Genomic DNA, 13,218 nt, shown 5'->3' with positions numbered 1-13,218 from the left:
CTCTCAGAGCTGAATCATGAACTGATTTAAGGCTCTGAGAAGTTCTGCAGTCAAGAAATCTTTTAATTTTATTTGACCCAATATTCCAAAGTTATTTCGGTAGAGAACCCTTTCATCTCCAATAATTCCCAGTCACACCCAATAGGACACCAACTGTATTCATCACTGTATCAAAGTGACAGACATAAAGGTGGAGGAAGAGCAGCTTCACATTCCAGAAGGGAAGGAAGTGGGCACACGCAAGGGAGACCGTTCTCCTAGGGAAGCTGGTAGGAAAACCAGCAAAAGTCCAACAACAAAGAAGCTACTTTAGGATGCAAGATCCGACCCCTGTCTGAGAAGCCCCCCAAGAACAGCCAGAAGAAAGCAGGCTGGCCGGGGGGCACAGCAGAGGCCCGCATGCTATTGTCCGAACTACTCCAGATATGGCCTCTCACTCAAACTGGAGCAAAAGACTCTTGATTTGAATATTTATCTTACCTCCTCTCCCTCTCCCCCAAGAGAGTTCCATCTGCCAGAGAATTACAGGGCACAAAGACAGTTCGCTCAGACGCCAGCACTGGGACCCAGGCCTTTCTTCAGCTCCCTTCCAGGTCTGGGGGGTACTTCTGTCTGCCAGGACTAGGTTCTGGCCATGATGCTACCTCTCTTGTCTCTGGGTCTCAGTTTCCTCATTTGTAAAGCGTTTGGATGAGACTGGTGATCCCTAAGGCTTTTTCCAGCTCTGTCAATTCTGAAATTTTATGAGAGCTTGGAGATCGGTATCTGAATTCCTGTGCTGTTATGAACTAGCTGTAACATTTGAACAAGTAACCTCTGCTCCCTGTACCTCTCCTAGGAAAGATTTGCACACTGGGTGACCTTGAGACCCAAAAGAGATAATGTGTCTATCATGGTGGTGATTGGAAAGTCATTGTAAATGTAGAAGGTGTTGTTTTCCATTTGGGGCGTGGCACCTGAGTGATCCTTGTCTCTGTACATGGTCCATTGTCTCCCTTTTTCCTCCAAAGCCCCATTGGCTTTGCCCTGTGAGCTGGTGTTCGCTCTGTTCTCCTCTGCTCATCAGTCACTCAACTGCACTCACTGGGAGTGCTAGCCTCCCACGTTCTTCCAGGTGTCTACAAGTTGACCTAATGTAACAGGCTTAAAATAATTTCAGATTTGCCTTAATTTGGACAGAAAGGTTGACCTGAAGTACACCGCTGGGCTGTTTTTGCAAAGGGCTTCTTGCCCAAAATATTTAAGTATATGAGTCAGAGATGAAATTTACCTACCTAAGAACACACTGTTTTTAAAGCACCTTTAGGAGTACCAGATATATATGCACAGCGTAGTTACAGTACAACCAGAGAGTAACCTCACTTAGGTTGATGTAAAAACACTTTTTGTCTCTTAAGGAAGACCCATCAATTTACCTTTTAGCCTTCCCAGAATATTCCAGAGTGGGGTAGGCACAAATGCCATGGTTTGTATCTGTACCTTTGTGGCTAGAACACCCCTGAGATTTGAACACTGCACTAGATGCTAGACACTAGAAATAGTCAGTTGCCTTGTCAGCTCCTCTTGGCCCATAGATTAAGTCTGAGAGTTGATTAATTTGAGGCTGGTGTGTGGGCTGCAGGACAGAGATAGAGCAAAGGGGATTACTTACTAATTTAAAAGAATAAATACATTTGCAAGGGAGAAGGTGAAACTAGGTAGGATTTACCTCTTGATCACGTATATATAAACCATCGATTCCATAGAATTTACATCCTGATTGCTTTTCTGCAAGAAACCTGACTTCTCTCATCTGACAGTAACAGAACTATTTCTATATGAAAACAAGCTTCCCCTTCCTTTACTCAAACTTGTTCACACTTTTTGCTGATTTCAGATCACCCCTTCCCTTGGGGCTGGTCAGAATAGAATGTTCTTTAGTTTCTACCAGAGAATCTGTGCTTTTTTTGAGTGTACAGAGAGTTGGCTAAAAAATAACATAATTATAATAAAAATAAATAGCTAAGTTTAACTGGGCACTTACCATGTGAACTGAGTGCTTTATTTACATTATGTAGTTTAATCCTCCCAGCAACTGAGTGAGGGAGGTATTATTATCTCCCCCTTTTTAAATAGTCATGGACAGGCTGAAGCTCGGTTTGACTGCGAACCTTTCCAAAGCTGCAGAGGGCTGGAAAGTTCAGTGGTTCAGTTAAAATGAAGTGGCAGAGCTGGTCAGTTAAGGAAGGTGGGCTGCAGTGTGACTCCGTGACCATTGCTTTCCGTCTCCTTGTAACTTCCTTTTCTTCAAGAAGACATCTTGGAAACTCCCCAAGACAACTTACAAACAACCTCTCAATTGAGAACCATGGGTCCATTCACTCAGCGCTCCTTCAGCAAAGGGAAGTGACCTTGCTGGGCACTCCCAGCACTTCCTGCAGGCAGAGACCCTGCCTGCCTCCTCTGGGTCTTCTTGTGTTCACTGTTGTTCCTTCTCCTGCAGCACACCTGGGGCAGGTGTGCCCATAACAGTGGATTCCAAGCCTCAGAGGAACATGGCAACAATTCCTCATTCAATTCCGGTTATAAAATGCTGAAGGACTTGGAAGCAGCTTTCAGCCTGAGGATTTTGTCATCTGGAGTCTGTTCCTTGCAGCCTGGCCTGAGGAAAATGCCGAGGGCCCTGGGGAGAAAGGGCCCGTGTTTGGGCCTGTCGGCCTGGCTGGGGGCTGGGAGGCAGTGGCCCCGAGCCCATACGGATGCAGTGGGCGCTCTCAGTGAGCATGTGGCCCTTGGGACCTTCTGAGCTGCGAGGTCAGATTAAATCCGCCAAAACAAAGCTTTGGTCTCAGTCTCTTCTGCAGGCATGTGCTTCTGTCCCCAGCAGCCTCGGCTGGGACTCTGCAGGCCCAGGAGGAGGGGCGCTCCGTGCAGCCTCGGAGCTGGACTTGGGTGGGGTACCATCCTCACGGAAAGGGAGGCTGGCCTTGGCCGTGGGAGCCAAGGGGCCCGGGGGTGAGTCGGCGTGGCCACCTGGCCCCAGAGACAGGCTTCCCCAGAGGTGATTATTGGCCAAGGAGGAAGAAGCAGCAAGCCAGGCCCCATTAAAATGCTGCCACTGGCAAGGAGTCCTCCCTCAGAGCCATCCCCTGTGGGCTGGACAGAATCTGAAGGGGCGAACTCCAAGTTTCCAGCAGTACTTCCCACCTGAACCTCTGGGGGTTCCCAGGGGAGCTCTGGCCCGCTAGGAGGCCGGCTTGCCGGGTGTTTCTGACACAGCCGAGAGCAATCATTGCCGTAGCCATCCTGCATCCGGCCACCGGCCCGTGCCAGGCACTGGACTCACACTGTTTTCATTGTCAGAGCCCTTCAGGCTTGGCGCTGTTATCCCCATTTTATAGATGGGGCTCAGAGAGCTAAGTAACATGGCAGCTCGTAACTGGCTGGATCAGGATTCAAACCCAGGTCTGTCTGGGTTTCTTTCCACTCCACCCTTAGGCTTCCTCAGAAGGTAGCACTAACCTGCCTTAGGACATTGACCTTGGGTGAGAATCTGGGGTAGGAACCATGGCCACGGGGTTAGGGATTGTCTCCGCGAGAGGAAGCAGGAGTGAAACATGGTCCTGGGGTAAAGGCATTGACTACAGTTTCCCTGCATGGACAGTAGAGGTAAATAAAAACACTCAGTTTTTACTGGTAGGAACAAGATGCCCTACATCTTGTTCCTATCCTGATTTCTATGGGTAGGTCTCAATGAAGCAACTAGTTTTGGGGGAAGCTGCGATGTTTGGTACCCACACGAGAGCAGAAGCCTTTTCTGTAGCTTTTCTGTCTTGCTGATGACGTCTGGATTTTACCCAGGCTGTCAAATCTCTCCTTTACCCCTGTACCCCTTGTATCCCTCACCACTTGGTTTGTATGCTGTTATTGTCTATCCTCAATTCTAATGTGTCCTTGATCCCAAGAGGCACCTTTTCCGCACAATTTAATGCCTGCACAATTGGCACACATCTTGTAATTGAGGTCTACATTGAATGTGGCAGGGCTGTTTAAATTGTTGTTATATTTTTAGAATGGATGGAGACCAAGAATTTAGGAAATATGGTCATTCATGCATTTATTCAACTCATCAAATGCCTACAATAAACGTCAGGCATTGCGCTGGATGCTTGGAATATAGAAATAGCCAGTGTTCAGTCCCTTGCCTTAGGGAGGTCACAGTCTAATGGGGGAGATAGACTAGACAGATCAGCAGTTAAGCTCATTGTAATAAGGGCTCTGAATTTGGGGAACCAGGGTGTGTGGAGGGTCGGAGGAAGGAGGGAGAGGAGGTGGGGAGGCTGGGGGCACCTCAAGGAGAAGGTGCATCATGAATGGGGTGGGAAGACAGAGGGTTTGGGAGTGTGCTGGGATGGGTTGGGGAATGGTATTCTGGGCAGATTGACCAGTTGGAGCAAACAAAAGTTCAGAATCATGAGACACTAGGATGTGTTTGTGAGCCTCAGAGGCTCATTCCAGCTTGTGGCTGGAATGGTGGGTGTGGAGACCTGGGAGTAGAATGAGGCTGTGGGGATAGGCAGGGGGCAGATCATGGGCGCCCTCAAGCTCGTGCAAATCGGCATCATCTCCATCCTGAGTACAATGGCCAGTCATCGAGGGGTTTTACGCAGGGGGATGATGCCCTGATTTGTGTAGAAAGTGGGTGGGAAAAGGATGGTGGGGTGGGGTGGAGGACGTGGACAGAATGACAGCTATTGAGAGAGAAAGGAGAGTTACTCCGAATGAAGCCACAAGCTTCATTCTTATTTACTGTTCCCAGACAGCGTGGACCTGATCACGGAGACTTGAGGAAGATCACACAGTGGTGCAGCAGGGCATCTAGAACCAGAATCTGCAGGCACAAGTGGCCTTGTTTTCACCTTAACCCCATCACATGTGCCCTTTTCTCAAGAAAGCCATGTGATCAATAGGCAGGCTGACTGTAGGAACAGATGCTGGGAAAAGCTAGAAAAAGAAGAAAAGCTTTTCCCTTGTCTCTGCTTCTTAAAGAAGGGTCATATCAACCTACAGTGGTGACATTCCAACTTGTACTTGCCAAATTAGTTCACCAATCAATTTTTTACAAATGGATGGAATACGCAGCGGACGTATCTGAGTACGGTATAAGAGATTAAGCATTAAATGTCGTAAGGAAACAGTAAATTGCTATGGTTGCTCCTGGGGGGTCACACAGAAAATGTAACCAATGTTGTCTGGCCAGCCTTCTAGGGACACTCGGGGGAGGGATGCTGGGTGAGAGGTAGAAGGAGTTCTCCGCTATGCTGGGGATGCTTTGAAGGAGGTGGGAGGTGATTGTGGATACTGTGACCCAAGACTTACGGTTCTTTTCCCTTTCCCACTTCCCCGAACAGGTGCAGTGCCACACTTACACGGGGTACTGCTGGTGTGTCACCCCAGATGGGAAGCCCATCAGTGGCTCTTCTGTGCAGAATAAAACTCCTGTATGTTCAGGTACCGTAGGGAAGGGCGGGAAGAAAGAAATGGGTGGGAGAGGGACCCCTTGGATGGTCTCCTGAATCTTGTGGGTGCACTTTTGAAAGATTGGTGGTGGTCATGAGCCCTCTTCCAGGTCAGGGAGGAGTCTACCCAAACATGCTTGCTCTGTTGTCAGCTGGGTGATAGGGTCAGTGTATGTCTGTGTGTATGTATTTATTTTGAGTTTAAGTTTCTGGTTCAATGCTCTTTTCTCAAGCATTGGCCATAACCTCTAGAGAGCATGGCATATAAGCTTGTACCTTGTGTGCTCTTGGTTGGTAGTGGCCCTGGGTGCACACTTTATTGAGATAAATTTCAAGACTGTGTTGGAGTTCAACATCAAAGGCTGTGACAACCAATTAGGGATGTCTTTCACGGGTGCAGGAGAGGAGAGTGGTGGTCTACGTTGCCATATGTTTGCAACCCCTGAACAATGTAACGTATGGTGATGGAAAACATTCATAACCGCGGCCCTCAAATCTGGCTGTCATCAGCAGTGCCTAGGGAATTCAAAAAGAACCCAGGTGTGGAGGCTTCTCCTTCTGTGTTCGGATCCAGTGGTCATGGAGACTTGGAGTCCACATGTTTAGGAAGCTTCTCAGGTGGTTCTCATGATGAGACAAGTTAGGGAACCACTGCTTTGTAACAACCCTCTGGGTGAGTCCATAGGAAAAATTAAGTCCTTTTTATTTCCAACTTTATAGGCGTAGAGAAATTTTGTTCTTAGTTTTGTGGGATTGTGCATTACGGATTTAGGCAAGCTTCCCACTTCCCACTTCCATTCAGATGGGAAGGGACTTCAAGACACTCCCTTAATTCACTATGCAGCTCAGCCCACGTTAACAAAAAAAAGCCTATCCCATCCACCAGCTGCTTCCTATTTCTCTGTAATCTGTGTATATGAGATTTTATTTATTTACTTATTTTTAATTTTTAAGTGCAAGCAAAGTATAAAACATTATTCTAAAACCTCTGGGAAATTCCAAAGGCAGTCCTGCTATCCTAACGTTTTCCTTTTTTCCCCAAATTTATTCATTTTTCAACCAGCCCTGCTATATAAGGGGAAAAGTGAGTGGAAAGGGCAGTAAGTGTCTACATTAGGAAACCAAAATGTGCAGGCCAAAAAGGAAAGTTTACTTTATTTGTGGTTTACATGGAAACTGGAAACCTTAATTGAGCTTGGTGTGGGGAGGGGGAGGAACGAGGCCTCCTTGCAAATGACCTGGAAAGTTTCATTTAAAGCAAACAAACGTGCTAGAAACAAGTCATGCAGGGAAATATAATTGAATTGGCACAAAGCTAGTATACGGAGAAGGGGTTGGATACTGATTGCGATGTGTTTCTCCTCTTTTGTCGCGGGGACTTCCACAGATGCCCTGGCGTGCCTCGGCTGGCTGTGCCCTGCATGTGCGGGGTTGGGTGTCATGGGAAAGGCAGGTGCAACAGGGTCAGGACCGTCGGATGGCGGCACAGGGCATCCGAGCACGTGCAGGGCAAAGCGTTTGGCCAACCCCCCAGACTGCCCCCTCCTTGAGGAACACGCTGCATCTAGAAAATTGCTTCCATGCCTCAGACTATTTTGGCCCATTCATTACAATTGGGCCAACAATTTTCTACTTAATGCAGATGGAAAATCGCCGATTTCCTGCCCTAACCAGCAAGGGATGTCAGTCATTGCATTTGCAGCGAGAGGGGTTTTCTTTGCAGTTGGCCCCCCTGGCTGGATAGGGCTCAGAACATGGAGTTGGTGGGAAGTGGAGGTGAGGGGCAGTCCGTGGAATGTTCAACAAAGGAGTTATGTGGTTGTGGAATTTTGTAAAAATCTGGTCAAGACTATTGCCAGGGAGCCTGGAAATAATTGTTCATCTCAACAGTGCTGTGATATCGGTGACACTGATGTTAAACAAACGCCAGTCGCATGTGTGTATGTACTCACTTTGTATATAATGTTCCTAGATGTGTATACAATATATATATATACATAACCACATGCTCATAACATCAGGCTTTACCAACTCTTTGAAAGAAACCAATCGCGACGCATTCTGAATGTCTGTGTTTTTGTTTCCCCTCTCACCCAAGGTTCAGTCACCGATAAGCCCGTGAGCCAGGGTAACTCAGGAAGGAAAGGTGAGTGGAGTTTCACGCTTTATCTGAATGTTTGCTTCTAAAGCCAGTCCAAGCAGGCATTCTTAGACAAGATGGAAGGAGCCTGGGGTGAAAGCTAAAAGTGCCCTGCAGAAAATTCCCATTCTTATTCTGTGTTTCCTCCCAGAAGCCCGGAGGTAAGTAAGGCTCGTACGGCGGTGGGGACCAAGCTCCCAGAATTTCTGAGAGAGGTGAGCAAGTGCAGTGCACAGAGCTGGCAGGGACCCTGAGACTCTTGGTTCCCGGGAAGTTCAGTCAATAAGCTACCAGTGTAGCCAGCATTAAACAGAAAAGCACAACGAAGGCAGGGATGCCCAAGTCTGCCCTGACTCTTTTATTTTGGAAACCCATCTGAACATTTTCTCCTCCTTGATTTTCCTTGATAATTGTCCCAGCACATCCAGATTCTTTGCACTAAGACTAGATGCTTCATGGGCAGGTGACTTATGCAGCTGTTATCTTGAAACTCTTAATTATTTTCCTTTGAACTTGGGTTTTGTAAGTATAGTCCAGTGGGACAAAGAAGTGTGTGTGTGAGCAGAAGAGACACGTGTACTATGCCTACCTGCTGCAGCCTCATTGGCAGAGGGCTCTTGTGATGCAGGCTACAGGGCTTCCATAGTACGCTTAGAATTTTCATTTTTCATTACCTAGAACAATGCTAAATAGCAAATTAAGAAACATCGTGACAAGTCAGGAGAGAGACTGTGGAAGAGAGGATAAGACTTGATATCTTAGTGTCTTTTGTGGCACCTTTTTCCCTGCTTTTTGAACAAAAGGCTTTGCATTTTCACTTGGCACTGGGCCCTACAAATTGTGCAGCTGGCCCGACTAGGGCATCTGTCTGAGCGCTGTTTAGTGGACCAGCCGACATGAGGAATAGGTCCTTGGGATGTGCTGACCATACTTTCCAGTGTGCTGACACTAGGCTTCACCGCTTCTTACTTCTAGGACAGCATACACACTGGTAGTTGCATGGAAAACAGGCAAGCACTTCAGAAGCCCCATTTTGTGTCCTCGGGTGAAACTCAGACCGGAGGTGTCGACTGAGTTTGAGCCCTCCCACCTGAATCTGGGCCTTGGGCACTTCAGGCTCGTAAGAACCCATGTGGAGAGTTGGGCACGCAAGGATCAGTGTGGGATGTACAGGCTTATCCTCCACCGCGGTCACAGGGAGACCAAGGCCAAGCCTTGGACCTTGCCCCAAGTGCTTATTCCTTGGGGACCAGAACAGGAGGCAGAGTCCCACTGCCTGAACGCAGGAGCCGAGAGTCTGGAGAACATGCTGTCGCTGCATGCTGTCCCTCCAAGAAGACATGGAAGTGGAGCTTGGTGATACCACCACCCACTAGAAACCACGGACCAAGCGACCCTACGGGCTGCTCCCCTTCCAGCGAGCAGGAACGAGTAAGTGGGTGAAAGAAGGGAGCAAGCACCTTTCCAGGTCCTTCCAAGCACAGGGGGAGACAGCCTCAAGTGTTGGTAGTTCCCTCCTAGGAGGGAAAGGAGGAGAGGGGATGAACGTTTCTTTCTGCAAAGATCTGAAATCATCAACACTGTGAGTGGCGTGTCTGCCTGTAATGTATTGGGGTTGGAAAAGGGAGCTGCCTTCAGTTTTGCTTGTTGCAACTGAAGTCTTCAGGAGCATAGCCTTTATTCCTGGGCATGAGGTCCTGGTGGTAGGGAAAAAAAAGAGCAATCATGCAAAACGGACCACCCAGACTTTCCCCACCAAAGGGAACGGAGTGCACGATGCTGAATGAGGCACCTGCAGCAAGAAGGGCCAACCAGAGGGTTTTGGTTCTTCAACTGCACAGAGAAGTACTTCCCCGCTTGTCCTTTCCAGTTGGTTGTGGCTTTGTACCCTGTGGATAACAGTAAGAACCAGACCTGTGGTCACGGCGGGCTCTTGCTGATCCAGTTGGCAGAAGGCGGGGGAATCCAATTCCTCCAAGGATGATGCAGGGAACAGGGGGGTAGAGTCTGAAGCCGCGTGTCAGGGGGATAAGTTTCCAGCAGTTTCTAGCTCTTTGCTCCCTTACCCCGGGGGGTTCCTCCCTCCTAGATGGTTGTGTGGAGGCTTCGTTTTTGGTGCAAAGGGCTGGCAGAGGGGTGGGGGAGATGCTAGGGCTGACTCGCCCCTGGACACTTGACTTCCGCCCAGTGGCCTCTCTTTCCTTCTACTTCAGAGGGTCCACAGAGGTGTTGAATCTCTTCTGTTTGTCTGCCATGGGCAGTGCAGTGAAAAGCAGGTTCGGGCCACCTGTAGGAAGGGCCACCTGAAGCCACACCTGTCCAGGAAGCTGGGGTTTGATGGGACCAGGGTGCGAGAGGGCATTTATAATATCCTGTGTCGGCCCCGCTGAGGTCCCTTTTTCAGCTGCCGCTTAAGAATGGAATGTGCTCCGGAGGGCAGCAGGTGGGAGGACACAAAGGGCCGTTGTCTGAGCTCATGCCCACATGTGGGGTCTCCTAGAAGGCATCTCCCTGGAGCCGGAGCTTGCAGCCCAAGACCTGCCCAGAAGGATGCTAGGCCCGGAGGATGGCCAGAACAGGGGTGAGGCCGGGGGTCTGGGTGTGTGTGTTGGGGGGTTGGTGGGGGGGGGGGGAGGAACGGACCCAGCTCCTTCTTTCCCCACCCTCTTGCCTTTTGAACATGCTCCACGGATGGGGCTTGGAGGGATCAGTTCTCTCCACCGGGTTGGAATGAAAAGGCGTATTGTGCGATGGAGGGTCTGGTTGCCAGCCAGGAATCAGTCCTCCAAAGGAGAGGAGGAGAAAAAGGAGAAAGGCAGAGCGGGAGGAGGCTGGGGGAAGAGGCCCAGGGAGATAGCGGGAGGCAGGGGAGAGGGAGAGAGGCCAGGCGGTAGCAGGTCACAGCCGTCTGGCTCGCAAGGAGGTCTGGGTCGCTCCTGATCCTGGGTCCACAGGTGTGGGCCTGAGGGGAGAAGTGGGGGACGGAGGGAGGGAGGTCCGGTTATCTTACCCAGATGCATGTGCTCCGGGAGGGGAGGAGGGTCAGAACTTCAGACTATTTACTTAATCCCTTGGAATGTCCTTGCCTCGCTCTGTTCTTTGGGCCCCTTGTGTTTCACAGACTCCTTTATGGGCACATGTGTGGTAATTAACACATGCAGGGTAGGTCCCGGGCCATGTGTTTGAGTTTCAAATATCCATTGATCTGGGGCACTCCCATCCTGCTGCCCCTCCCTTCTCCGTCGATCCTCGCCCTTGGAGAGAGATGGAAGGAGTATGTGTGTGTTTTGGGGGGTGGAGGGCACACGTGCATCCACATGTGTTTTATTGATGCTACAGAGGAATATCAGAAGAGAGGAAAGGACCCCCAGCAGCCCCTTGAGCTCTGACGATCTGCTGCTAAAACAGTCGAAAGCTGCAGAAGTTGAGAGACAGAAAGGAATTTTGGGTTTCCATTGAAGCAGGAAAGTGGATGGGAAGCAAAATATGTTTAGAGATGGTGGTTTTACCCTGAGAAGCTTTTCCTGGCCCCCCAAGGCTTGTGGATTTTCCTGAGGTGCCTCTTTTAGGGGTCTTGATGCTAACAAGTGTGGGTGAGTTGGGGGGTTTCCAGGATAACCAAATACAAAGTCAGGGGCTGGTCCTGAGCTTCATTACTTATGAGGTGTGGAAGGGAAGTTCTCAGCCTCCAGTGGGGTGTCGGTGGGGCGGGTGAAGAATGATTAAATGGGAGAATAGCGGGAGAGCGCTTGGGCAATGATTTCTGGCAGCTCTCTGGGAACTTTTTCTCCCGAGCGCCCAGGACCTTATAGATCCCAGGGTGATGCTTCGATAGGTGGCAAATGAAAATTTAGGGTTATTGGGAGTTTTCTGCAATTTTCTCTTTTCCTGCTTCTTAGAGGTCTGGGAGTGAGCAGTGTAAGGAAAATGAGTGAAGAATAAAAACAATAGCAAACTGCTTACACTTTCTGCATGGGCTTCTGTGTTTGTCAAACCAATCTTGGAGAGAAGCGAAACTTCCAAAATCCAGCCTACCTTTAATTTGCTGAAACTTCTTTTAGTCCCCCACTGGCTACTCCGTAGTCTGTGTTCCGAGTCAAGAGTGAGTCACAGTTATTTCTCCAAGGTCCCTCTCTGGGTCTCAGTTTTTAGAATCTCTCCTGACGTCTGGTCTACAGGTTGGTGCCAACTTGGAGACCTTTGTCACTCAAGGGACGGAGCTAGCGGCACTCTCACTCAGGGCTGAGGGAGGTGCTTAGGGCAGGGATGGTGGATGGCGGGTCTCCCAGATGAAGGGGACCAAGCAGCCTCTAGCCTCCACCCTCATGGTGGTTAAGCACACCTGCAGGAGGTTTACCTCATTGCCTCAAGCCTGGCTGAGGTGTGCAAGCCTGGCAATCTCAGAGCATTCTACACGTGGAGCGTCACCCCTGTTCACGTGAATTTACCCTCTTCCCAGCTACCTCTTTTTTCTCTTCCCCCAGCACAGAGGGGGAGGCTGGATCCGTAACTGATCTGTCAGCCTTGCCATCAGATAGCTCAAGTCCATTACCTACCAGCCTGGGCTGGATTTATTTTCTTTCTTTTTTTTAAATATATATATATATATATATATATATATATATATATATATATATATATATATATATATATATATATATTTGACATCTTTATTGGATATAATTGCTTTACAATGGTGCGTTGGTTTCTGCTGTATAACAAAGTGAATCAGCTATACATATACATAGATCCCCATATCTCTTCCCTCTTGCGTCTCCCTCCCTCCCACCCTCCCTATCCCACCCCTCTAGGTGGTCACAAAGCACCGAGCTGATCTCCCTGTGCTATGCGGCTGCTTCTGGGCTGGATTTGAATGGAGCTGGGCAGCTAATGACCTCTGTGGGTTGGCCTCGGCTCACATGGGAATTCCCTGTGGAGAAGCATTCATTCTGCTACGTGCCTACTACAAACTGTGCCTAAGCAGCTCCAGGCCCACGAGAGGTGGCTCTTTTCCTCTCTGCATGCACGTTACTGCTGCTTTCTGGCGTCTGAGCCACCCTGGACCAAGCCTGGCTTATCACGATATCAGCTTTGAAGAGATGGGTTGTAGAAGGAGTGTGCGCGAGGGTGCTTGAGTGTTCATGTATGTACCATATCTCCCTCTACCCACGCTTAATTACTGCCCCAGCAGGGCTCCGTCTACGCATCCCCCGCCCTCCATCTCAGCCCCTATTCTGTGGTCTCCAAAAGAAAGTTTATGCATGGAGGATGCTAAACGAAGAGTGTGGATCCTTGCCGTATCCTGATTTCCAAGGACTAGAGAGGAGATGGGGTTTAGTGATCTGGAAAAGCCTTCTAGCCATGGATTCTAATGAGTCCCTGGCGTTGTTAGTAACCATTAGTGTTTTCGTACTTGGCTCTTTTATTCTTTCATTCAACACATTTTCATTGAGACCTTACTAAGTGCCAGCTTTCGTAGTTACTGAGGATCCAGTGACAAGTGAAACGATAAGAGCCCTCGCCCCGTGGAGCTCACATTCTAATGGTTCTTAGCCTCTTCTTGTAGAGGGTGTCTTCGGG

The 13,218-nt window shown here is 49.2% G+C and overlaps 1 protein-coding gene across 3 annotated transcripts in view; it reads left to right on the top strand.

The window, feature by feature from the left end:
- SMOC1 (SPARC related modular calcium binding 1) overlaps positions 1–13,218 on the top strand; it is a 156,682-nt gene that overhangs the window by 95,879 nt on the left and 47,585 nt on the right. For all 3 annotated transcript variants that reach the window (XM_067732057.1, XM_067732048.1, XM_067732066.1), the window contains exons 4-5: positions 5,391–5,490; positions 7,597–7,644. In XM_067732057.1, the coding sequence (XP_067588158.1) occupies positions 5,391–5,490; positions 7,597–7,644 (148 nt within the window). The remainder of the gene's footprint in view (positions 1–5,390; positions 5,491–7,596; positions 7,645–13,218) is intronic.

The sequence above is a fragment of the Pseudorca crassidens genome, chromosome 1 (genome assembly GCF_039906515.1).
Source record: "Pseudorca crassidens isolate mPseCra1 chromosome 1, mPseCra1.hap1, whole genome shotgun sequence".
Taxonomy (NCBI): Eukaryota; Metazoa; Chordata; class Mammalia; order Artiodactyla; family Delphinidae; genus Pseudorca; species Pseudorca crassidens.
The sequence above is the reverse complement of the archived record's forward strand: the minus strand, read 5'-3'. Positions and strand labels throughout refer to the sequence as shown.